The sequence below is a fragment of the Lissotriton vulgaris genome, chromosome 4_1 (genome assembly GCF_964263255.1).
Source record: "Lissotriton vulgaris chromosome 4_1, aLisVul1.2, whole genome shotgun sequence".
NCBI classification, from domain to species: domain Eukaryota; kingdom Metazoa; phylum Chordata; class Amphibia; order Caudata; family Salamandridae; genus Lissotriton; species Lissotriton vulgaris.
The window spans coordinates 964,904,718-964,932,517 of NC_141691.1; the positions used below are offsets into that span (position 1 = coordinate 964,904,718).

At 43.8% G+C, this 27,800-nt stretch overlaps 1 protein-coding gene across 1 annotated transcript in view; it reads left to right on the forward strand.

The window, feature by feature from the left end:
- Nucleotides 1–2,088: 2,088 nt before the first annotated feature.
- Nucleotides 2,089–27,800, forward strand: part of CNDP2 (carnosine dipeptidase 2) — a 171,184-nt gene continuing 145,472 nt past the window's right edge. The window contains exons 1-4 of the mRNA XM_086965227.1: nucleotides 2,089–2,583; nucleotides 15,189–15,332; nucleotides 16,498–16,660; nucleotides 25,202–25,290. Of these exons, the coding sequence (XP_086821353.1) occupies nucleotides 2,518–2,583; nucleotides 15,189–15,332; nucleotides 16,498–16,660; nucleotides 25,202–25,290 (462 nt within the window). The 5' untranslated portion in view covers nucleotides 2,089–2,517. The remainder of the gene's footprint in view (nucleotides 2,584–15,188; nucleotides 15,333–16,497; nucleotides 16,661–25,201; nucleotides 25,291–27,800) is intronic.

Here is a 27,800-nt window from a genome sequence, read left to right on the forward strand (position 1 = left end):
ACCTTATATGTGTAGGGTGTTACAGGGGTTAGTATGAGTTTGTCAGTGCCCTGTGTGTAAAGCTCACGCTACAGTGCTTATATCTGCCCTCTATCCAGTCACTTCCTCTCAGGCTTGAATGCGCTTTGGCAAGGGTTGGTCCAAAACAAGTTCAGCAAAGCTAAAGAGAGGTATGGACTGCAGAGGCTCTGAAGCCGGAGAGGGGAATTCAATATTTTGGGATTAGTAGGTAACTGGGGGTCCTAGTGGATTACAAAAAACCTGGGTCACAGAATTTAGGTAGCGTATGTGATTTTATTTTTATATATAATATCTGCACATGAAAGCGAATGCAATTAACAGCCACGTGGTCTTGGATGTACAATAACAATGTATGTGTGCTCTGGTAACACAGGCGGCAGCTCACACTTTTTTTAGGTGAACATGTTGGGTCACTAAAGCTTTTCATGTTGGTCTGCCTCCCCTGAATTCTAACTAGCGCGAAAAGCATATCAAAGTGCAGGTAGCCACAACTCTCTTTGCCTTAAATGCCTACCTCTCTGGGTGTTCCTAGAGGTGGTGTGTTTACAGAGACAGTGGCACCCCCACGCCAATGACCACTCCCCCTTGAAAAATTCTGCCCAGCAGTCACGATCCCACCCCACAGGTAGCGGGTTGTACAAAACAAAAAAAATAGACAGAGCAGAAGTGATCGCTTGGCAAAGGGCACCCTGCAATGTTTACACTGGAAGTCCCACTGTCCTATGCTAAAATGTGAGTCACCACAGGACTGCGGTTTGCACTTATTTCCACGTGTGATGCACTTGCACGAGTTCGCTTGTGCAACACAAGTATTCACTAGCATCCATAGCTGGGAAATAAACTTTGAACTCTAAATACGTTATTAGGAAACAAAAACAATAAATATAATATTAGAAATGATAACAATAAAATAGGCACTACCCAGAGCAGGTGTTAGCGTTACCCACAGTTGCCCTCAGGGGCATATTTCTGCTGTCCGAGGCAGTGGGCCCGGCTGGTCCGCCTGGGTGACCAGGGCATGGGGCTGACTGCCCCAGCTACACTGCCAGCAATCTCCTTTGTCAAGATAAGTGCCTCTCGGAGCCCCAGTCCTGATACCCGAGGCAGGGAGTGATTTTCCGCCTCTGCAGGAAGTTCGAGACATAATTAGCACTTAAGAGTGAATGTGTACTGCCAGTCTCCCATTTTCTCCTGGATGGACACACGCGCGCACTGGGCTGGGATCCGTCGCACCTTGATGATCTCCCCAGGTGAATTCTCATTTTACCTCACCAGAAACTTCTCACCTGCAGCAGGGCCACACATGTGCAGTGCTGCCGGGGACTGCGGCTCTGGTAAAGTGAGTGCACTGCCCGGCAAGTATGGAGCGCTTAGAGAAGAACGACTGTGCAGACAGCACTAGGGGACCTGCAAATATTCTTCCTATGGTCTTCTCTCTGCTCCTTTCTCTCAGTCCCATTCTCTTCCTGCCCGTTTGCATCTTATCCTCGGGCCTCTGCTCTTCCTTCACAGCTCCCCACACTTCACCTCAACTTAGTGCTCCCCTTTGCCAGTCCCCCTCCACTGTCCTCCCATGCTCGCTCCTCTGTCCTTATCTTTCTACCGCCCCCTTCCCATGCCTCCTTCTGTGCAGCACATTTGACTGTTTTTTCATATATGGGATTTGTACCTACATTTCTGTGGGTTTTCGTACATTTTTATGTTTTGTGAATACATTTGATAACTTTTTTAGCACATATGACGTCATATACTGTCTGCACAACATTGCTGCGTGCTTCAGACACGTTTGGTGTTTTATATCGGGGTTTGCTGAAGGAAAACATAACCATGGCAGGTTTATATATTATAACTTTACAATATGCTGCACAACAGCCACACTACTCTACAAAATAACTTAAATACAGTGGCAAAGCCAATAGCTCTGACTACACACTGATAAGAACTCAAAGGCGAGACCTATTGGCTATGACATGCTTGTTTTTCAAATTTTGGCAGGTAAGCTACTCTCACGTGTTGTGCAGACAGCTGGTCAGCTGTCTGTTTTTATCACGACTCGTCTGGCAATGTAGAGAGAGAGACGCAAATGCGCCTGACGGGCTAGAAACCCATTGGTGCACGTGACGAGCTATAGAAAATCGCATTAAATAAAAAATTAAAAAATTAAAAAACTTGGGCGTGCATGAAACACAGCTTTGAGCTCAGCAGGATGGGACTCGACTGAGGCAGCCTCCTCAATCAGGGTCATCCAGTTTCAGTCACTGGCTGCTGTCACGTGACTAGCCATCAGGTGACCTCTCAAGAACCCTTCGGTAAAGAAGAGCTTCATTGGTGATGTCAACGTGCGGGGTCAGCTTGCGTGACTGGGCGGAGCCGAAGGAGGAAGCAGTCTGAGCCTAAACATGCGAGCTCAGCAGCAGCGCCTTTAAAGCTCGGAGGACGGTCCTCACCGGCACTTGTTTGATTCACGGGACCCAGACTGCCGGCTGCGCTTGAGAAATGGCTTCCTGTGCACTCCCCGAGCTCTTCAAGTACGTGGACGAGCACCAGGACCTGTATGTTAAGGTGAGTGGCAGCGTGGACGCCGCGCGCTGCTTCCGTTCTCTTCTGGTTGGACGGGATTCCCAGCCGCCCTCCGCGAGCCCACTTGTTCTCGGCTATGACAAATGAACGTATCTCTGTTTGTTTGCAATTTAATAAAGTCATAACACCCCCCGATCAATGTGGGTGTGTAAAAGTGTAGTCTTTGCAGTGGGCACGCTCTCCTGCATCTTAGTAAAGCAATGCACTGGGCTATAAATTCGGATACTGGTAGCAACCGAAATTGCCATATGTCTGTTTTCCACGCTGCAAAAGCCTTATTACACCTTCTATAGTTTTAGGTATATGCACGATGATCATTTATAAGCACAATATTTTCTTTCGGAGTTGAAGGATAAAAATGTTAATTACAGATAATCAGTAGATCAGATCGCACGTTGTAGTACCTTATACGGCGTGAGTTGGTTATGCACCATCCTGTTTTAACTGTTTAGTTCACCCAAGAACCCCTACCGATGTTATCGACCTGTTGAAGAATGAAAGGCTGAGTCGGCTTTGAAACGAAGTAAACATTTGTAGGCCCTTTAGTCCTCCCACGGATGTTTGTAGCTTTGTACTAAGCTAGCTATCTATGAGTTCATGCTTTCATCTTTCGAAATGCAGTGGACTGATGTTACATTCTTCAAACGAGTGCGATTGTCTTGTAAAACTTGTAACTAGGTAAGCCAGGTTCAAGGTGGTGATGCTTAACTACTACCTGTCGACAGAGGACATTTTTTATGGTGCACCTTTGTGGAAAGGTGACGGGCCGCCCTGGACAAGTTAGAGTAATCTAGCACTTTTCTAGTGTAGAGAAGGGCTGTTGTATATGACCGGCCAGATGTTACAAAAACATAGCGTGCCCAAACTTGTCTCACATAGCTAGCCTAGGAGTGTACCGTGAATTGAGTCTACCAACTGTACAGCCTTTTTATCCTGAAAAAATACCCAACTTGCCAATCCTTTTCAGAAACTAGCCTAGCCAGCAATAAACAACCCTGTCAACGACATTCCTGCATCGTAGTGAAAGCTTCCATGGCCCCCGCCCCTCACATTTTAATTTTACAATAGTGTGTTAAAACACTCACACAACTCTGTAGGGGAACTTGTTTGCTTTAAATGAACAATCTACTCAACCCACCCCGAGCAACGCCATCACCGGGGACTGGATCCCAATAGTCAGAAATACATTAACCGTTTCTTCTTCCGGTCACCCCTTGTCTGTTGCTCCCAGGCTTCTTGCCCACCTATGAATTAGTACAGTTCACATTATTTCAGCCTCCCGGCCACGACTCCTTGTCTTTCTTTACTTAAAATAAATTCCTCGCAGCAGGGACACATCTAAGTTTCGTAACGCATCGTCTCATTCATCAATATTAGGCAAGCCTGAGATGCTTCTGCCATTCTAAATTTAAGTCGACAACAATTGCAGGCCTGTTTTATGTGTTTTTTTGTTTGCATTTTTGATACCCAGACCATTGTATGTTTCTTGAGGCAGGGTGGGGTAAGTGAAAGCTGTCTGTAATAAGACAACCGACTTATCTTCAGTAGGCACTTGTCACCTTGTATACCTTACCTATCGTCCACTCCCTAAACCCTTCAACTACTCATGTTTTCCATTCGTCCCCCAACCTAAACCATTTCACCCCAAACTCCAGATCCATCTTCCTGACACATTTCTTTAAAGCTGCATGAACCTGTTAACTCATTATCTTCCCTCGAGGGTGCCTAAATAGCTTCTTAGCCATTGGCCGTCTTATTAATATGTACTCTTTGCATTTTTTCTCAGATACAACTCCCACCACCCCCTTAATCTCAACAACTTACTGACCATTGCTTCAGATTGATCTGTCTTGTCTTCCTCCAATAAGTTAAACAGCCCTTTGCTATCCATTTATTTTACTTTCCAGTGGGGTACCCCAACCCAGCCCTACCCCTCTAAAGAACATCTAAATGAGTCATAATGTGCCAAGTTTGCCAGCCCTGTTGCACCTGCACCCCAACCAACGAGTAGACACTCAGGTGCGATTTTGATGTATTGGACGGTAACAAAGCAGTGTACTTGCAAAACACCCTTCTGCTATTAAAAACAATTTTCTTTGTGTACAGGAGTTTTCAAGGATGCCCTCTGAGTGATCTGGAATAATAACATATATTATAGATAAATGAAGATTGTTACAATATTACAAAATCACGTATACATATCCAAGAGAATAACATTCGCCCAAAACCTCTGTGGCTTTCTGTCCTGTTGTGCTGTGCTTGCCTTTACAATAGGAACTAAAAGGTTAGTCAAGCCCTCTTACTAAAATCATTTACATCTGATTGCTAAAGTATAGAGAAAGTAAAACTGTGTGCCCTGTAGCAACCAATCAGAAGCCTCTGGTTTTCCAGTCAGCGTCTGTTGTTGACTCGTCTGGGCTGATAGTAGATACGGCAGCCAAACCCTTCAGTGCTTATCCCACTGGAAGCCCTACCACCTTTACGTGAGACTGGACAGTGACTACATCTCCCATTCAGAAGACTCACCTATTTACCCTGTCATCTGGATAATCATATTGTATCCATGTTGGGCCTCTCCAGGTGGATCATAAGTCGTACCTGGTCAGGTACCTTTCATTAAAACCAAAACGAATACAACACCTGGTTTCTCATTAAGACTCTTGGGACTTTTGGTCTTCCAAGGCTTTGTCATCTTTTACAACACATAAGGTGGTGAATCCTCTCCAGCTATTGTCCCACACTGCTGATCAACTAGTTTCCCACCTCCGGTTTTGGTAAATGCACTGGAATACAATCCACCATTTCCCTGTCGCATGTTCCCATACCCCAACGTGCTATGAAACTAATGCTGGGCTGTTAGGGTGCTATACAAAAACCCCAAGTAAACTAAAAAAAAAAAAAAAAATCCAACACTGATTTTCCTACAAATGCTTATTCTATTGAAGCTTAGAGCCCTCCTGCTTTCTGTCATAATCGCAGTTCTATTGATCTCCCCATATTTCTACTCTCAGCCAACTCGGTCTTCATACCAGTCTGCTGCCTGCTTCGACATGCTAATTGCTCAGGGATTCCTGTTTCCACAGCATTCACGGAGGCATACCTTTCCAGGCGGCACTTTCCCTTGTGAATTCGCCCACACCTCGCCGCACCCGCTCCGCGGGTGCCGCAGCGCACAGGAGTGCGTGGGGCTTGGACCTTCAGGCAGCAAGGCGGTCTGGGCGTGAGGCTCGGCGGGGCTGCGAGTGTGCAGGGGACTCCAACTACCAGGAGCCCCTGCTAGACCGGGAACCACCATCCGGTCCGCTCTCCCTGCTGGCCCGCCCCCCGCCAAACACGCCCCTCTATATTACATCCTCAGACTCCCGCAGCGCGGGACGCAGCTCGGGGCGAAGACCGGGCAAAGAGCGGGCCGTTTGAGGCCGTTAGAGGCAGGTAGAGACTGGACTGGGCCGGACCATTTGATCCTACCGCTCTCCCCCACAGCCAACATCTCGTTGATTGCCTTGCATACCCATCATGGCAACCCGCGAGTTTAGAGACAGAGCGGCCAAATCCAAATTGAAAAATGGCACCTTAGACGATTTTATCACTAGGACCCACACTGCAATTGACTATGAAATAACTAAAATGCAGCATAGGGTCTCTATCGAACTAGAAGCCACCAGAAGACTGTCTGAAGAGCTAACTGCTGCCAAAAAATCCTCCTTAGGGCCCATTGCGTGGGCTAAAACACCTGAGCGCCCACATGGCACTGCTCCCACCCTGATTGTCACACACGTTGACATCCATCAGCCACAAACGGCTAGTATACCTTCATTGCAGGGGGGATCCACACCAAAATCCACCCACTCCCCACAACTTCATCTGGGTGAAACTGCTGAGCAAAAGAAGGAAGCCGAGGTAGGCCTATCCTCTACAGCGATAATCAACAACGCAATGCCACCAAAAGGAGGTAATTCCCCCACGCCACAAAATGGACTATATAACAAAAGGAAGCGCAAAAACACCTCGGCATATTCAAGGAAAAAGGCCAAAATAGCAAAGGCCCAGCTTCTAACTAAGGCACCACCTCAGGCTCCCTCAGTTCCCTCCCCAGTGTCCACTACTCACTCCTCTGAAACGAGCCCAGAAAATATTCCCCCATACTCGGTAGTCATCCAAGAAAATAATGATCTCACAATAGAAAGTGACACCACCGGAGCTCCGCTCTGTACCATCAGAGGGAAGGACGTTGAGTTCCTAACAATTGTCTGGGAAACACTTAAAAAACTTCTCTCCCCCCTTGAAGTGAGATTCACACATATAGAAACACTGCTCCTGGAAATCGAAAAAAGCATTTTAAATTTGGCATCTATTACCATGCAGAACAATAAATCCACTTGCCCGCACGGAACTTCGCCCCTCACAGCACCACCCATTCCTGCAATCCCAGCTGTTAACGCGCTGGCCCCCGCGAAGGCTAAGTCTCTGGGATCTACCAATGCTATCCCACTTCCCTCCCCTACTGTACCTTCATCTGCCACCTCTACTGCTATTTTAAAGGCCAAACCAATTCCAAAACCTCGGCGCAAGGCAAATACTAATGTTCCAACTATTAGGGTAACGATGACCACCAATCAACCGGCGGCTGAAAATCCACCGCCATCCCCATCAGCCACGCCAGGTCAAATGGTATCATCCTCGATAGGTCAGCTAAATTCGAGGCAAAATGGCCATAATTCTAACCATCTCTCATCTCAGAGAGCCAGTACTAACTACATACGCTCCAGGGGCTATGTAGATCTTCCCCCAGAGGTTAGTTCCTATGTTGTAGTGCTGACAGGGGTTACAGAATTGACGTATAACCAGCAGGAAAACTTTGCTTCCTTAAAGAACAAGGTGATCCACTGGTTCAACGTCAATAAGTCAATACCCAACCACCTAAGGAGTAAAATCCTCATGGTGCGTAGGGTACCATGGGTAGGCACCACGCAAAAGTCCAGCAGTGGCGATTGCGTGATTGTCTCCTTTGAGGATCCAAATACTGCGCATGCCATCTACTCCTGGAATAACTATAGCACAAATTCAACAATAGCAGCCAGACCCCTCACCTATTTTTTCTCACCCCGTCCCCATTCAAACCAGGGGGGGAACTGGAGAAGGATTCCGGAGAGGAACGGCACATGGGGTGGGCAAAGTCACCACTGGGCGGACGCACTTGGCGGCTGGAATGGGGTACCGATTTCCAATAGATACGGGTGTCTTGAGGAAGTGGATTGACGTCCACATCTGCCAATCATCGCACCCTCAACACCCGTCCCAACAAGCTGCCAGTTCCATTCAACGGGTCAATCATTAACTCTCACTACACTAAATGTACACATGGGTTGTTTAACTCCTCCTCCACCACCAAACCAGTCGGAGGCTCACAAACTTACAGTAGGGCCAGGTAGGCGTGACACCACGCCACCAAAGTTAGCAAAAACTGAATCCCATACGATTGACAAAGATAGCCCTCCTATATTGTATAGCCCAAAACTGAATAGCGTCCTATCGGACACTCCTCCACCTAAACAACAAGGCATACTCTCCCTACATGAATGTTCTCAGACACCAGCTACCAATAACACACCAGAGGCTCCGGGAGTAATTTCCATTCTCTCCTGGAATGTCGCAGGGTCAGCCAACAAAGTAGACATGCCTGATTGGGGGGAACTCATTGAAGGGTACGATATATGCCTTTTTCAAGAGACATGGGCAAGAGAAAAATATTCTCGGACGGGTTTTGCTACCTTTGACATCCAAGCAAAATGGGGAGGAAAGGGCCGCCCATCAGGAGGACTTTCGACCTGGGTTGGGTCCCACTTGGGTTGCAGGGCCACACACCTGGAAACCAACTCTTTGGACTTCCAGTGTGTTTCTCTTGAATGGCCAGGCAGAGGAAAAGTAACACTGATCAATATATACTCAAGACCACTGGGGGTTGCAGCCACCTCGGGACCAGTCGAGGACCTAGCGCAGTTTCTCGACTCACTTAATCTCTGCTCCCCACTAATTGTAGGTGGAGACTTTAATCATCAGTATGAACCGCTTCCCGAGCACCTGGTGGGTATATATAGTGAAGAGGACGAATTGTGGAACATCCCCACCCTGACAGACCCATTGGTCAGGGCTTGGACTCCACTTGCCACCCAAATAATGTCCCTCACGCTTAGTCACTCGCTGAGGGCTTGCAACGGCCGGATTAAAGGTGACATCCCGCCTAAACATACTTTTAATAGATTGGGCTATGAGTCACGAATTGACTACATAATGGTCTCAACCAGGGACTGGGGGAAAGTGAAAGATTTTGGTGTAATTCCCAGACTCGATAGTGACCACAATTTGCTTTCACTAAAATTTGAGCTACAGGGGCCACAAATAGTCAAGGTTGACGACAATTCCGCACTACAGGTGGACCTTGCACTATCTAGCAAGAGGCGCAGAATTAAATGGGCTAAACTGCTGGAAAACCAAAGTAACATCGGGAGACTTTATGCACTAGTCGTCCCCGCCTTGGAAAAAGTTGAGCGCTGTATGCACCACCCAGTCAGTGAATCAGAATTCGATCCCACAGGTAATCCTGGGGTATCCAATCCCCCCTTATATAAGCCGGCACAAATGATCGAACTTGGTACCATTCACTCCGAGTTATGCACTAACCTTGCAGAGGTGCTGAACCCAGTGGCCAGGTCAAATAAGTCCAAGCAGAAAAGAGCCACCTGGTTCAACGCTTCCTGCGGGCCAGCAAAAGCTGCACTACTGAAATCACTTAAAGCGCGAGACACTACAAGTGTAATCAGGGAGAAACGATTAGCCTATAAATTTGCCCTCCGTGCTGCCAAAGTAGATTGGGATGAGGGGTATTGGACTAAAATGACAGCTGCTCTTGCATGTCGAGACGCACGGACTTTCTGGCAGATCGTCAAGCACGGCTCAGCTGAACCACTTGCAGCAGTGGAGGCCAATATAGCACCCTCTGTATGGGAGGAACATTTTAAAAATCTATATAAATCACATAGTAGCGATCAGGCGATGACCCTACCCGTAGAAGTGTCGTACTCCTCCAATGATAGTGTAACCGACATGGATGGATTTAGCGTGGAGGAGATCACCATGGCAATTACGTCCCTGGCTGCTGGAAAGGCGCCGGGCCTGGACAGGCTCCCAGGCGACCTTTATAAACACGAACCAAAGATATGGGCTCCTTATCTTAGGGTGCTATTCAACTCGATCCTGAAAGGCATGCCAATCCCCCCGACCTGGCCGGGGGCAGAGATAGTCCCAATTTTTAAGAAGGGATCTCCTCTGCTCCCGGCCAACTACAGGCCAATAAGCTTGATTGACGTGTCCCAAAAACTCTTTGCAAAGCTATTGTTAAATCACCTACACGAGTGGATCAGGGATTTTAATATCCTGAGCCCTTTCCAGGCAGGTTTCAGGGAGAAGGTCTCTACCATTGACCAGGTCTTTCGGCTTGTCCTCCTCTATTGGAAAACTGTGCATTTGGAGGGTGGCAGCCTCTATACTGTATTCGTGGACCTGAGGGTGGCGTTCGACCTGGTCCCCCGGACCAAGCTATGGGAGGTCCTGGCCAAACTGGGGGTTCCTGAAGGCTTGTTGAAAATGCTAGTTCGCCTTCACAGCGCCAATTTCGCGCAGGTGAGATGTGGCAGGATGGGTGCACTGTCCGAGAGGTTCCCCGTTGGCAGGGGGGTAAGACAGGGTTGTGTGCTTGCACCGACCCTGTTTTGCCTCTATGTCAACGGGGTTATCTCTCACTTAGAGGGGTTATCTCTCACTTAGAGGGGGTACCCAACTCTGATGCCCCAAAACTGGCCGCCGAAAGGGTGCCGGCCATCATGTTTGCTGACGATACTCTGTTGCTATCAAAGTCGGCAACGGGTATCCAGCGCATCCTTGAAGGCTTCGCAGATTTCTGTGAGGCCCATGGATTGGAAATTAACTCCATCAAAACTAAATTCATGGTCCTCAATCCCCCACAGAAATTCCATTTTAGCCCCAGCATTGCACACAACAGGCTTGAGAGAGTGAAAACCTTCGAATATCTGGGCATTATGTTAAATGATAAACTAACCTGGAACACGCACCTGGAGAAGGTCCTACTTAAACTGACCCAACATTCGGGGGGCATCATGAAGCTTTTGGCGAACAATAAATCCACAATCTGGCCCATTGGTCCTCCGATGCAGATCTACAAATCACAGGCCAAGGGGGCTGCCATCTACGGGTCTGAACTTTGGGGCCACGTTAGAACATCAGACCTCTTGAAAGTGGAAAATAAATTCATCCGAAATCTTGTGGATTACCACCTAGCACTCCCCTTGTCTCCCTCAGGATGGATCTAGGTTTATGCCCGCTAGATGATGACTTGGCTTTCCGCCCGCTGGCCTTCTGGCGCAGACTATGGACAACCCCAGAATTGGCCAGTTACAGACAGGGACTCCAGGAGGTCCTTGCTATGCCGGGTGCTGGAAAAATCAAATGGCTCAATTTCATTAAATTGGAACTGGAGGGTTTGGGACTTTCTAAAATGTGGTCCGATCCCTTGTCTACTTGCCAACTCATTTCCAAAAAAGAGCTGGCCAAGACATACCGTGACAGTAAATTATCCCTGCTCTTCAATCAATCTAAACCTGGGACTCTGACAGACTCTTTCATGTCCTTTAAGGCCATTTACAACTTTGAACCGATTCTGGATAAAGTTTACCCTCCTCTACTTAGGAAATTATACCTACAGTGGAGACATGGCTCCCTCCCTATCAGATCATTCACAACTAAATGGAGTGATGACGCAAACAGTACCTGCCCAGCATGTAGAACCTCGGATGAAACTGAACTTCACATTCTCTTTCTTTGTCCCGCCTACCGAGAGATCCGCAAGTACTGGATCGTTCCTCTATGCAGGAATCTGGGCTTTGTGAAGTGCATGGCCGCTTTTAGAGTCCTGAAAACTGATTTGACCGATTACATTGTGTTTGCGGTGGCTAAGTACCTGGGCGCTCTCTGGCCCATCAGAAGGAAATGCCTTAGGGCTGGTAACTGACCTTTCTGTACACAGGTCATCCCTGTGCAACATGGGATCGTGTAAAAGCTTGATTTTATAAATTTTATATTTCATTGTAGAACTCTTTATCAAATATCAGTTTTAAAATGTATGTTTTAAACGTCTTTTATGGTAAAATCTTACCGAAATAAAGATATTTAAAAAAAAATTGCTCATTTACTTAGCATTGCAACTTTTCTGCGCCTACATAATGCATTACTAAATCCTTTGGCTCCACGCTCACTGTTGACACACGCAAGTTATTAATGGGCCATATTAAGACTTGGGTGTCCATCAGCGCCTCAGTTACAGGTTCCTCCTCTAGACTCTGGCTATACCTTTGCCAGTCTCAAAATCTCAGCAGGATTGAAAGAATTAACTCTAAAAACCTACCTTTTACAAAAATACTTTTAGCAAAGTCATGTTGCCTGCTGTAGTCCTATTCTTATCAATGCCCCCACTTTTCTGTTAACTGGTTTGCCATGAATAAAAAGTGATCAAACACACAAAAGGAATGCTTTCAATAAGTCTAACCAGTGGTGATCTTTCGGAATAACATTCAAATCCCTCTTGTTTTTTGGTTACCATGCCACTTGAGATTGACCCAGTCGTATACAACTCCGTCTTGGCCCTGCTCCAGTTGGAGCAGTTCATTTTGAAATGCCAGGTCTGGCTCACCATGAACTTGAACACAAGCATACCGATACCAGTTTTGCCCTGTCTGGGGTTAGTAAGTTAGGTGTAGCTTGGTTCAAGTGGCATAGTGAGCACGGTACCCACATCTGGGCATACCCTAGCCACTTCGAATGGTGAATCAAATACACAAAAGGTAAGATTAGTTCAAGCATTCCATCCCTCATCTGTTTGCAGATTTGCGTTCTAAGTGTGATGGGTATGCCCAGACATGGGTCCCATGCTCGCTTTGCCAAAGGATTCAGGCTACACCCTGCTGACGAGTCCTAAGTGGGACAAAACCGGTCTGGGGTTGCTTGTGGTCCCTTCTTGATGGGGCCTCGCATGGCAGTTCGGGATGGACTGTTCCCAAGGGGAGCAGGATTGGTATTGAATTATATAAGGTGGTTCTTTGTTTAGATTGGCATGGTGGGTGGAAAGCAATGGCTTGGATGCAGCCTGAGCAATTGCCAGTGGCTAAGATTAATTTAAGCATTTCATCCCTCACCTTGTTGCATGGCAAAAGTGGGCATTACGTATGTACACTTTCCATGTGCATCGCCAATACCATTTTAGTCATCTTTGACATACCTTACTGGCTCAAATCCTGATTCCTTACCTCAAACTTGTCTTCCATCCCAGCTTCCGGTTCCTTATTTTACCAGCGGCAAGCCAGTTTGTAGGAAATTCACCTGTGTTCTCTTCATTGCAGCTGAATTTATGTTCCTTGTCCCCTTATGTAACCATTTATAAACTCCCACCAATTCATGTTCCGCACTTCCCTTTCTTGGGCAACTTCAACTGGTCTCTAAGCTGTTTGGTTATGCCATGCCTTATTCCACCCTGCAGGTCTCAAATAATTACATACCCCGAGCACCAACATCCTATTATGCCAAATGATGTTTATAATACAGTGGATCATATCAAATCTCCCTAATTGACAATCGTATAAATCATGTTCGAGATGCAGTCTTTGAGGACCCATCTGATTTCCAATTCTCCAGGCCTTTCACAGCCCTCTTCAGAAATGGGATTGGGAACATTAAATAAAACTTACCAACACTATAAAGGGACATGCAGAGTTAACCAGTTCTAGCAAACTACAAAAAGTGCATGTCTACATCTCGCCCGTTCCCCCCCCCCCCTTATTAATCACATCGCCAATCGATGAATCCAAGACTGTTAAGTAGTCATCACTTACAACATGGAAACGCTTCCCACATAGGCTCAAAACAAAGGCACTATACTTCCCACCACGTAAACACACTGTAGCATGCTATCAGTGTGGATAAATGCTATACAATTACTAAAGTACAATACAAATAACCACATTATAGCAACTGGACAGACATACAAAAGGTAGGCGTCCAATAGAAAGATCTGTCAAACATTGCTGGTCAACAGAAGGCTCTAACTTGGTCTGACACTTGTCCCACAAGCTGTATACTCTGGTCTTCGTTTATTTCTGCACTATGAGTATCTCTGTCCATCTGGACACATCTCGAACACACTCTTCCCTCTGTAATATCTGTCCAGCCTAATGGCACTGTAGCATGGCCCACCATAATGCAGCAACCCATGCTGAACCGGTGCTGGAATGCCCTATAACTACATATACACCAACTGACCTGCAGACCTAACTAATGGTGCCAGCATATCTCAAAATGCACGTCCCACATTTAGCCCTCGCGCTCCTTTCATTCACCTCACTGCTAAGCGCTGTCTTCCATAACACAACAACTGCTCCTTGGTGGTAAAATTCCCACATAGGGTCAGCACTTAGACAGCATTCTTTCAACCACACACCCTCCACAGTGCTGCATGCTACTCGTGTTGGCAAGGGCTTCAGCACCTTACTGAGGGGGTAACTGTTAAAAAATGCTGCAGTACATTGCGAGGTGACTGACTCTCTAGGCATATTAAGTGCTTTTAGTCAGGGCCATCACACCTTATACATAACAGGCTGGGTTAGGATGTTGTTGTTCTGAAGTGTTCAGCTTGCCTTAGGCTTCAAAGGTCACTCCTAATGATGAGCTATAATCCCGACACACTGTGTTTTTCCACCTCTTCCCGTCAGCAGGCCAGCGTTGTCGCAATCCTAAAACCGCATGCTCAGCTTGAAAAAGCTATAGATTAGCTTGCAGTGTTGCCTAATCGCCAAGACTAAATTAAACATTTAACTTCCTCATTCGGTCATCTTTGTTGCTGACATAAAGAACTCTAAGCTTTCTTCTGGTACTTGATCAAACAGAACCCCCTCAAGTTCATCCTCCCACACCCTAGTTTATGTGCATGCAGTGTTTGTTTCCCCTAGTGTTGTAAATATTACTTTACAAATCCGGCCTGTTCCCTGTCGGGTAGTATGGTGCCTGGATGCCTTAAAACACAGCTTCTTTCTGCTAAAGCCTCAAAGAGCTATATGTTAGAGCACCCTGGTCTTTTATTTTAAGGAAGAGGCCTTAAGGTCTGAAACGTTTCTATTTCTTTTCTTGTATTTTCACATCACAAAGTGCCTATCTTTGTGGATCAGATGGATGCAGGTCTGTAATAGTGAGCAGCAGTGAGCAGTACTCTACAAATTGAAGGTGCATAAGTAGTTTAAAAGGAAGGATAGCAATGTTTAAAGCCTATAAATGTGTTCTAATATTTGGAGGTTCTGTGGAGAGTTTTGCATGCCTGTATAGTTACCAATTACATTAATAGATTTTTAAAGACCAACAACAAGGGTTCAGCTTTGCTCTGCAGATGTTTCCAGCCGCAAGCAGTGCGCTTGTGTTCAAAATATAATTTTTGTCAGTACTGTTGTGAATTTGTTTTTTGTTTACCCCAGCGTTTGGCAGAATGGGTGGCAATTCAGAGCGTGTCTGCGTGGCCGGAAAAAAGAAACGAAACCAAGCGGATGATGGAAGTCGCTGCCAAGGAGATTGAGCGCCTGGGTGGCACCTGTGAATTGGTAGACGTCGGTAAACAGAAGGTGAGAAGAGACTCCAGTGGTTCAGGAAGTATGGTGAATCTTCTGTTTTGTTACTTAGCTTTAAAATTTCAAAGGGTGTCTGAAACCTTGTGGAGCCATTATTAGGCCTGGTCGGTAAATTCCGTTCCACTCGTGGAATTTGGGTAATTTCGCGTTCCATGGAGAACGCTTAATTGCCAAAAATTCTGCGATCCACAGCTTCGCGTAAATTTTTGCTTGTTCACACTTTCAAAATATGTTTGCAAGATATTTCTCTCCAATCACGCAAACGGCGTTTGCGAACAGGAAAAAAGTATCGCGGGTGGAACAAACAATTCCGCGTGTTATCAGAACTCTGCGCGTGCCCCGTAGATTTTTACCGTTTCGCAGAGCTTTGCGTAGCTCGACTAGGTAAATTCCGATCATCCCTAGCCATTACCCGTCATGAGCCTTATGCAGAGAGAAGAGTAAAATGCGTGGCATAGCCGGAAACAGACAAAAATATGCATTTTCTTTTAAATATGATCCATTGACCTAACACCTGTGTGTCTATTTATGGTTTGGCAAGCTGCCTTGATGCATGTGATTTGACTGGATACAAGGCTTATGCCCTATGTCACGCAAGTTTTTCTGCAAAAAAATCTGTTTTGTTTTTAGTCGCCTACTGTTGCATTTATACTTGTACAACATGTTTTGAGTCTGGCTTCCACATGCTCTCGTAATAAGGCAGTCTTCCTGGTGGACCAGGCCTTTCTTAAATTATTCTAAAGGAGCTTCATCTTTTCATCATTTAGAATTTCAAACTTGAAACATTAGACTGCTAGTACTCTTTGGATCAGGCTGCGGATAGCAGCAGTGATTACTTAATTGTCCAACCTGAGTAACCAGAACCATACTGGGTAAAATGCACAACTAGGCACCTTGTCCAGCAGCAGTTTATTTGAATATCTTCCCCAGTCACACTTTGGGAAACACAAATTCAGTGCTGCCTTCTCCACTACTAATTGAGGCCCCTCAAAAGCATTATTGATTTGTATAAAAATACATTTTTGGTTTTAGTCCAATAATCGAGATGCTAACTTTAAAGTGCAGCTCAGCACTGGCTATACGATTTTTTTTCTGGAGTTCTAAAAGTTGGTAAACAATGAAAAAAAGAAATTGACATGTTGATTGTTTTGACTTTAAGCTCCCTGATGGCACTGAAATCCCACTTCCACCAGTTATTCTGGGCAGACTGGGCTCAGACCCCGGCAAGAAAACAGTCTGTGTTTACGGACATCTGGATGTCCAGCCTGCAGCCTTGGATGATGGTTGGGACAGCGAGCCTTTTGTCCTAGAGGAAAGAGATGGTAAGTGCCTTGTGTCGAAATTGTTTATTAGATCTTGGTTTTTGTATTTGTCAATGCAGAAATCCTCAGATAATATATGTCCTGTGGTCGTAGATGCAGTCTTTCTTACTTGACTGACTCCTAGCTGATTTTGTTCCTCTCCTTCACTCTGTCTGCTAAACCTAATACGAGGCCAAATAAGGGCTTGGGGAAATAACGTTTTTGTGAGGACAAGGTTCTCGCCCATTGGCTCCGATATGGTGCAACTTGATGCAGGAGGGAATTTTCTTCAACAGATTGTGTGAGCTGTTAGGTGCTATCTTGATTCACATGCTTACCCAGACTGAACCCAAAGCCAACTGCTAATTTCACTAATAATCTATGACCTGCTTGGTTCAATTGACTAGGTAACATTTATTGCATTTTTTTGTATGATCTAATTGGTAGTGTAATATTTGCTTTCCTAGCTCCTGACAGGAGTGCTGAAATATATGTATTTAGGAGAACAGTCCATCCCAGTTAGGAACTTAAGTAGCAGACCTATTACCCCCATCATTCTCTTATTTTGACCTATATGAAAACCTATTTTCTTTTTGGGCACTACCTTTTCACTTTTCTGCCTACGGTATCCTATCCTCTTTTCTGTTTCTGTTATGTATACAAGCTCTGCTGCATAAAGGTGATACAACACAGAGGTTGCCCATTCCTATGTCTTATCATTTGTGAAAATTGGTGCCATGCCTCTCCTTGTCTTGTGACTACATTTTGTAAAATTGCCAGTTGCGATCAGATCAAATTCTTCGCATGTTTCAAGATGAATTCGGAACAATACTAATGACCCAGTAGCCTTCCGTTAAAAAAAATAAATATATATATATATCTCATGTGATCAAGCCTCTTCCTGAGGCGAAACGCGTCATGGCGGACGCGCTGGCACAAAATTAAATAAAAAAGCACTTTTGCACCAGCAACTTACGGGTCTACTTTTCGTCCTTTTTTAATTATCGGCAGCGGCAGCTGTAAGTGTGGCGATTTTTCAAATATATATGTCTACACAAGACTTGCAAGCCTACTTTGCAATCCGCATACTGTGATCAGTTGGGTAAGGAATTGACAGGCATAGGTGATGGACAACTCTCGTAAATTGATTTTTTTTCTGAGGAAAGTGAGATGCTGCCATGCTTGGTTCTTGATCGGCGATCTTAAATGCAATAATGAGTGCAATTTTTTTACACTCCGGTATACAAAATTGAAAAATAAAATTATTACAGTTGTCCTGCAGAGGTGGCAGCTGAGCTTCAGTGCAGGCACATGTATATTTGCACATTTTCGAAACTACTGAAGACAGTTGATAGCTAGAGGATTTTAAAAGCACCAAATGCTGAGCAGTGAAGGGCAGAAAAAAAGGAGGTGGAGGGGGCTGAGATGTTTATTAAAACCTGCGATGAACATGTTCATATTTGTTTGAATGGAATGAGTCTTACTTGTTTTCTGACATGTGTTTTGTTTCAGATGATATTTCCAGCAACGGTGGGCCGAATTCAGTCCCGTGCACTTTTCATTTAGTTCCCTTCCTTTGTATGCTTTTAGAAGTTGTAGCATATGCTGTTTAGAATGGAGGTTTCCCCATTTTGCTACTTGTGAAGCTTATTTGCTATTCAAGTGTTTATTGGTTCAGGCAGGACTTGGACAAATTCAACAGGAAGACACTAGTGTGCCAGTACTGTGCCTCTTTTCAACGGTTTCATTTTCGTAGAGTAATTTTTCCAGTTTGTCCACTACGAAAGATGCGAAAGTATTTGCAGCTTAATTTTTTATTCCTTTCTAGATCACCTAGAAGCTTTTAGACTTACATTGTTTGTCTGCATTCTTGTTTTGTGGTTTGTCTAGCCCAGTTTTCAAAGCATGCACAATATTTCTACTAACCCAAGACAACGTAGACTAATCTCAGTACTCGCCTACTACCTCAATACTGCACAGCACACTTGGACTTCCGAACCAATATGTATAACAAGATAACAGGCTCTATCTTATGACTCTTACGAAAAACTGCTGTAAAGCTCTCCGATGCCCCCGGGTCCGTCCAGCGCTATATAAAACTACTTAAATAAAAATGTCTTTGTACAAAACTAAAACCAGTCTTGCCACCCTGGAGGACTAGATGCAGTGTTGTAAGATGCCTTCAACGCTGTTATCAGAGCTTCCTGCTCTGCATCTGTTTAAGTGGAACACTGTGATGGGGTTTTGCTCCACTGAGCGTATCTTCTTCTTTTCCGTACTTTGTTAACGTAGTGTGCAGACTTGGTTAAGGCTAGAGTAATCTCTGCTAATCTAAGCTCTAAAGAGAATGAAATGTTAGTCTGGGGTTGCTTTTATTTATTCAATTTTGGCTTGTTTTATTTCTGCAGCTGAAACCATAGAAATATAAAAGCACATCTGTGTGAATAAAAGCACATCAGGCTGTTGCGCCTTCTCGATTACTAAACCACCAAATAGTATGAGATGCCTTGGTTTGCAAAATGCATTGAGTATTGTAAGGACAAGACCTGATGACTTGCTTGCATAATTACACTGTAAACATCTTACAGGAAGAGATTACCCACTTTGTTCAGATGTAATCAAAGTTTGCAAAAGCAATATCTGAAATTAATGTTTACATTTATACAACATTGCAAGAGCAATCCTTATTGGACACGAGCTTCCTTGTGATCTAACACAGGTAGATTATTTCTAATTTCCAAAGCATCCACTGTACTTTGTGTCTGAATGTAGAAACCTCCATTTACCTGAAGATTCCTCTGGGAACATTGACTTAATTTGGATTTTAATATCCTCAAACTTATTAATCTTTCTGGATCTGAAAGAGTGTGACCTGCTAGAAAACATTAGAGACCTGTCTAGCTTTCATTCTTCCTTAAAACCATCACATCCGTAAGAACCTTCTAATACACATCCTCCAGGTTAGGAAGCACTCACCAGAAAAGGTTCTGCTTGAGGGGAATTGCATCCCAAAGTGTATGTAATTGCAAATATTCCTTTCATTAGGCCTTGCTTGGTGCTCTATCGGAGTGTTGGTAAAGATCTTACAAAATTATTTTCTGGGATCTGTCATACATTTACAGAGTAATATTTTAGTAGACCGCTGTTACTCTTAAGGAGTGGAAGAATAAAGGATAGATACTGTCTTTCAAACCATTATACATTAATTTCTGAGTTGGGAATCTTGAACAGGAAATACCAGTGTGGCTTAGGACAATAAGAGTATCTGAGCACAAAACAAACCTATTGTACTTTGATAGAATAGGTACTGTGTGTTGTGTATACTAAACCGGAGGTTTTATACCCTACTTGGAGTCCATTTCTGACCTGGATGATATTTTGTTGAACCAGTGCTTAAAGACTTTCTCAAAATACTTCCACTTTAACTGGCAAAATTGGTGGTGCTTGAATATATACTCTCTGCTAAATGTAGGACCTCCCAGTATAGAGTTCCTTTATTCATTTTTGTTGCCCTCGATGGCACACTGCCATTGTTTTGGCAAACTTCACCAGAAAGCCCCTGACTTACAGGGGGTCCTAGTTAAAAGGCAGGCCTCTTCGGTCTATCTGGATTTGAACACGCTAAGATGTTGCTGCGTGGGTGGTTTTTTTTTTTTTTTTTTTTTTTTTTTTTTTACATGAATTCAGAAACATTGGTACAGTGCTGTGAAGGAGTACTCAGTCATGTAGCTCTGAAAGTATCCTCTGCCTGAATGTTTGTTTCTTCAGCCGCCAGTCATTCTCTCATTCCTCCCCCACCATGCAGACATCCATTGGCCTAATGACCTCTTATTTGCTTAAGCTTTCAAGAATGGAAAATGTACTTCACTTTCTGTGGGTGAGACCCGAGCTTGTCTTGTGACTGGGTGTAGTAGACCTATATAGGGGTTCTCGCTTATCTCTCTCCTTTGATTAACCCACTGCCAATAACGAAAAGCTGACTCAGACAATTGCTCACGGTCTTGTGACTTTCTTCAAAAAAATTGCATCAGATCTTTGGAAAAAAAAGAACTGAAAGTAGCAGCTACCACTAGTGTCTATTCCTGTTGACAATCTGATATGGGATATATTACCTGCATCTAACTGTATAGCTTGGGGGATTATAACTGTCCCATTTCACTACTTCCGTTGTAGCCCGTAGGTTTGTTTAGTGTTCTGGTTCTTGTTTTTTGTAAAAAAGTATACCTGTTAACTCCATTCTTGAAATATGCACATTTGCCAGTTGTCAGTAGATCCAATTTGTGAGCTTTGTCCTTCCTTCTAACTATACAGGGGGTTTTGCCAATCGGGGCTGTCGGTGAGTCGTCCTCACTGTTTTAAAAAAAGGATAATTCAGTTCTGTCTGCCCTATCAACAAGAAGCTGCCTTGTCCTCTAGATCCCGAGCAACAGAACCCAGCTTTCTGATAACATTTAACAAGCGCAAAGTTCATTTGATCCTGCTCTGAAGCTATGACACCTGTAATCCAGTTTTTCTGCTGAGTCTTTTGAATAGATTAAGAGAGGTTTTTAACCGATTGATTTGAAAGCAATCTTATCAAAGTTGTGATAACTAGTTGTGTACGCAATTTGTGCCCATGAATGATTGCAGTATTGAGGTTAGAGTGCACTAGCGGAAGGCTGGAACTTTGAAGTACATTTGCATGTTCTTTGGATTGCAGTTTCAGTGTATAACCCTAAAGCATGTAGACTGTTTGCACCATGTCTGTTCAATGCCGTATTTGATGGTTTGTTCGTGTACTTAGCTATTACTTGACCTCTGAGACAGAAGACCATACGTTATTTATTTTTAATTTATTCTGCCATTTTGTACAAAATCAAGTTGGGTAATACCCTGGAGGGAGGCTATTGATGAAATCGAGGAGCATTCACAGGTCTTTCTTTGGTTTCTTGAACACTGGGGCAAGATTTGTAAGTGCTCTTCATGAAATGTTTGAAGTACTCTTTATTTATTTTCCAGGCATATTTGGTCATCTCCGCTAGGGTTCCCTTGCCCGTTGACTAGCGCTTGGCCTTGTGTTCTGTTTACCTTGTTCATAGAATTGGGGCAGTGATCCATGGCTGACTCCTTTGTAGAACTTTGGGAATGGAGCCTAAACAGTTGACATTTATGACCGCTGCAGTAGCTTTAAAAGCAGCACTCTAGTTTGTCACTAGAACTAAATATATTCCATCTGACAGACTGTCGATAGCCATTTTCTCATTGCTGGTTCCCAAAAAGCTGGCTAGTACTTGCATTAGTGGTGCCAACCTGTTCAGTTTTAATTAAATACATTGGACAAACTGAGTGGAAAGCAAACATTAGCATCCAGTTGCTCAGCCGATTCTTGGCACAGTTACGTAGATAAAGCACTTCTTGTTTATCAGAGTAAAAGAGGTCGAGGTGATAACTGCTAAAGTGTTCATATGGGCCCTAAGATGCAGTGCTACAACGGATAGTTTTCAAGGATATCACATTTCCGCACATTGTGACAAATGTATATTGTGCATCTCTTTCCATGAGAATTGTACCGTTTGACATTGCATATCCAAAGTTGGGGCTCCCCTCGTCACCACTGGTCTGTTCAAGTGTTCTACACGATTTGCTTCCACTGACTACAACCTGCAGCATTGCATTCTCCTACTTCGGCCACTGACTGTCTTGTACTGTGACTGATGGCGTTTTGCCTGATCACCTGTGCATGTCCACTTAAAAAGAAGTGCACTTCATTCAGTGCCAGTGCTTCTCGGGAAATACTTTACTAAGCCAATGTGTTTTTCTTTCTATTCTTCAGCCTTTCTATTTGTGTCTTAGTTTTCCCTAATGTTGAAACTGTATCTCCAAGGTAAGGTAAATGAAAGTCAACAGTATCTTTTTCTTTGCACCACTAAGATTTTTTTCCTTTTTTGTGTGTTTAAAATGAAAACTGGTTTGTACGCTTGCGTTTTATGAATGCCCTGTGCTGTGCTATTTAAAATTATGTCTGGTTACATTTTTTAATATAAAATTGTAGTGCAAGCATATTACCCTGTTAATCTGCATGTATTTGTGGTATATAATTGCAGTTAGAAAAAGCAGCCATTGCACCTACTTGCCAAGACCAGACATATTAGCTGTGCAGATGCTCGTTTGTTTGCTGGTAACCTGCAAGAAAATTGAATGACTGCCAGTGTTTTCCTGGCTCCATCGTTTAATTCTGCTGCTGACTTTTCCGACTGTAAGGTGCCTAGTCCGGGATTTTCAATTCCGATCTACCACTTATGTACATTCATAACTGAAAGTTATATGCTAAAGTTTGTTTCATTGTGGCTTTGATGTGCTGTCTTAAACTAAATATTGGACATCGGAATGATACTTGCAATAGTTTGTTGAAGTTGCAAGTAAAAACTTTTGAACTTGTAGCGCCTCCTTTTAATCAATTTTTTTTGGGCAGTAATCTTTTGTGCTGTGACTGCCGAGAGCATGGTGGCCAGGAGTTCAGTGGAATTTTATTCTCTTTTCTTAGGAGGTCTCGCAGAAGCTTACGATGGGATCCTTTGATTTCATGCAAATGTTCTTCGAGCATTAGCCAATTTAGGCATGCTTTCCCACAGTCTGTCACTTTATAATCTAGGATTTGGATTTACAGTGAAAGCAGATAATTAATTATGGACAGTTGTTCATTACTAAACTTAAATAGGTACCAATCAGCTCTGTTCTAAAATGTAAATCTTGGTTGAATGTGTTTCTGTAATGAAAAGCCGAGGCTTACGTTTTAGTGCCCATCGTTTCTTGATCTCTTAGTAGGTGTGTTGAAGGATTGTTGTTCTGCCACTTGACCTTTGATAGACTCTTAAGTTCTAGGTAGAAGTTTGTGGTATGAGAGACTTGCATAGCTTAAAGTAGATAGAAAATTAGACCGTTGAGCCAGATTTCAACATCCGCTGTTAATGTATAAACCAACGAGTTCCTTGAACTCCATTGTAAGCTTCTTAACAGTAGGCGAGTTCTTTTGAATGGTTTTTGGAATCCATTACCCTGAACTCTGGAGCATTGACTACCCTTTACAGAAACTGGTGCGTGACTGTGTCAACATGATTTGCTTCTCCTATCAAGCCTTGCTCTCCATATGGCTACGCTCCAAACAATGGGTGAATGAGGACATTGTTTAGTCAGTGAGTATTGGAGCCAGTCGGTGCCCCATTTGAAGTTTGATTTTTAAGTTTTTCAAATTATTTCATACATTGATGACCGTGTGTAATGAGGAAATCATTGCATGATTTGTGTATTCTCCATTGTACTTTTGCTAAATACAAACATTTCTGTAGTTGAATGAATATTTTTAATGTTGCATCACTTAATTTGGCAACTGTTTAAATGTAATTGAATGCCTTGGAAATACTTCTCGAGCTAGTATTGTACTTTGGTGAGGGCGTAGTAAACCATTCGTGCAAGAGGTGGAGTCGCCTGGGGCCAAAGTATGAGAGGTAAACTGCACCCACGTTCTGGTTGTTTTTTGCAACTGTTGTGGTGGGGGCGTTCTCCTTGCTAGCATTGGTGCACAAGACATCCTTACTAAGCCACTGCGTTTTTTTTGTGCAGTGTATATTTGAGGGCGGAATCTTCAGTCAGTTTCATTAATGTGGCTGTATATTGTGCTTAACTATAGGAAAGACCAAAATAATATTGTTAATTGCGCTCAGAATATTGTCTCAATGCTGTATTCATAACCAGTTTTGCAATCTTTGGTGTAACTTTCTGTTGGAAAAATGGGGGTTATGGTTTGAACTTCCAAATCCTGATAATAAGAATTGGGACTTGCAGATTTTACCAACTATAAATAGCCATTTTGACAGTGGAAAACATGCCTGGTCTCAATGCTGTATTCATAACAAGTTTTGCAATCTTTGGTGTAACTTTCTGTTGGAAAAATGGGGGTTATGGTTTGAACTTCCAAATCCCGATAATAAGAATTGGGACTTGCAGATTTTGCCAACTATAAATAGCCATTTTGACAGTGGAAAACATGCCTGGTGGGTAGGTTCTCCACTCTATGCTTTATAGGAAATTAATAGGCATATGGGTGTTCCTCGAAACATCCAAGTATTGGATTGACTTTTGATACTCCATGACAACTCACAAAATAAACCTTTGATTTTTAACAAACTCTTATCAGTGCACAGGTACATATAGTTTCAACAAATTAATTTTAAATGTCTTTCTATTACGATGTATCCCAGACTCACTCCTATTTGCAGTGGGTGTCGCGGCACATGTGTAAACATAGAAAAAGTTGCACTTGCACATTTCCCTTTACCCTAAAACAGCTGGTGAGTTGGTACAGGATTTTGCAGTAGCGAGGTGAAATTGGCCTATGCTGGCAAGCCTACTCTACATAGATTTCCAAGCGTACTTTTGTTAATTTTAGTGAATGATGTAAGTGAAAATCTTAGCATTGAGCCTATGATCTGTAAATGTACTTGTTTGAAAATCTGTCCATACTTCAGCACTAAATGCTCTGCAAAGTTGGCTACATTCTCATGCAAAGGAATCTTACTCTTGCAGGCAAGCTCTATGGGCGTGGTTCCACAGATGACAAAGGTCCAGTACTTGCATGGCTGAACTGTATAGAGGCTTATCAACAACTCAAACAGGTGCGTCGTAATCAACTAGATATGGTGTATTCTGCTTGGTCAGTATTAATAATGTTCAAAGGTTTAAAATAAACTATGTAGATTGTTAAAGGATCATTAATGTCCGTCTCATATCCTGCAGTATCAGCCATGATGGGACAAAGTAAGCATTTTACTCTTATCCAAGTATAATTTTCCAAGTGTGCTGCTCCTTGGAATGTTGTTCAAGGCTGAATGCCTACGGTGGAGAGAGTGCTGATGCTGAGATAAAACGTTGTACTTCACACCCTTCTTATGTTCTACCACTTAGTACAGCCACCTAAAAAGAACAGTTGTGGAAACCTGTTTTTGCCCACTCACACAAAATGTACTTTCCTTTAGCAACATAAATACATGTTTGATGTTGCATTTGCCCAACCTGTTGAAAGTACCTTGCTGTAAATCGTGATCTGTCAGCCAGTACCCCATGAATCCATAGTTTTTGTTTCTATAGCATGACTTGTGCCACATTTGTCAAGCTATTCTGTACTTAAAAGACACTTTGATTTGAAACCAAATACACAAAGGAACGCTTCAATATCCCAAGGCACTCCGATTAGGTCGAATATGCATACAAATGCTGAGTTTAATTATCATGTGGCGCTGAGTATACCATTTTTTTTTTTGGGATATGTAGGTACTATAGTGTTAGCATGGGAAAGGTGTAATGCCTTGTCCTGTTGATTTCTGGCTCCTGAATTTCTTTCCTTCTGTGGACTTGACAATTTACATGTCCACTGTGTTTGCTGAACATTTTAACAGGCGTTTGAGTGTGTTGCATTGGCTGTCCCAAGTGCATATGGAACCTGTGGTACAAGTATTTGATTTGAGTCTGCAAAACAGCCTTGATCAACCAATACAGCATGACTTCTAGCTTACCCGGAAAAGAGGGTGAAGACTAAAAATGCAGTTCATTATAAGTGGAAAGCAAGCATGGTGGGTGGCAGAATATAAGCCCCCCCCTTCCCAACATTTGGGTCATTAAGGAGAGAACATCTTATCAATGGCTCGCAGATTACTCCTCCGGTTTGGCATTTGAGAGCTAGGGCAGATAATTTCAGGTGGGTAATGAGGAATAACAGACACTTTTGTCACGTGGGGTTATGAGTGACGTAATATACAAGTAGAGCAAGCTTTAGTTTTCTATTTGATGTTTGTGTGAATCCTGTTGTGAAAAAAATGTTATTCACTATTACCCATCAACCTTTCTATGTGTGGCCTGTCTCTTAATTCTGGAACTTTGAACAATCTTTCCAAAACTTATGATTCTTGAGAAGTCTCACTGAAATTGTTAGGTACTAGTCATTGGGAGGCCTAGGTTCAATCAACAAACCTCGGTGTATTTTTTTTTCCCCCAAGGACCCTTGGGCACCCCGTCCATTGACCAATTTAGTTTCCTGCTCTCATGCAAGCATTGCTGGTGGCACCACGCACATGCGCAAGGCCTCTGTCTATTTGAGAGGGTCTGCTCTACCAAATAGCAGCTGCTTCCCTCAGGGTCTTTATACAGCACATGTTTGGCGTGATCGTGTCCCCAGCGGTGATTGTGTCCCCAGCGGGCTACTCTGGCTCGCACAGTGCCTACCCTCTGGGCTGCTCTACTCACGCTGGAGTGGCCCCTTGCGCTCACCTTTTTTAATGCCCTACTGGGGGTCTGGTGCAGCGGTGAGCAGGCAAACACAGCAGCCATGACCACCTTAGACGCCCTCTCTGCCAGGTAGCCTTCTGGCATCCCAATGCCTGTCGCCAGGAGGTCGAGGCGCCCCACCTCTTTAAGCAGCCTCATGGCCTCAGCAACTTTATCGTCAGCCGACATAATGCAGAAGTGAAAACACAACTACTAGCACTACCACTAATATACCAAACTGCTACCAAAAAGACACTAAATACCTGGATCCAGCTACTGTGTCACCAAGACAAAATTTTGGCTGTAAACTTAAAATGTCCCTTATATATACCTTTAGCTAGCCACTAGCACTCTGCAGACTTCTCCATTCCTCAAACCCTAGGGGGGGGAGGTTGCAGACCTCCCTGTTGTCAGTTGTCCCCAAAAACACCACTGTAGGTGAAAAATGCCAGAGCCGTGGTGGTGCCGGTTCTTGTGAGACGAAGAAATGGCCGGCACAGAGCGAAGCAGGAAGTGAAGTAAGGACCTATACATGCCAACATTTTAGAAGGGTGTCGTGTCTTCCCTGCAATAAGGACACAGAGCTCAATGACTTGGTTACACAGCCTTTATTACCTTGACCCTTCCCTATCAGTCCCTACTCTAATCTTACCCCTTATCCTGTTTCCCTGCTCTTCCTTTTCTTGTCCCTCCCACGTCTCCACCCTTTAACGACTAGACTGCTGCTGACCCCATTACAAAGGGGAGAGTGAGACATTAAAATAAATATACATAAGTAATCATGAGAATGTATTCCTCCCATTGACTTTTATTCAAGCAGAGGCAATTTCAGGCGATAGACAAAATAAAGCAATTTCTTTGCTTA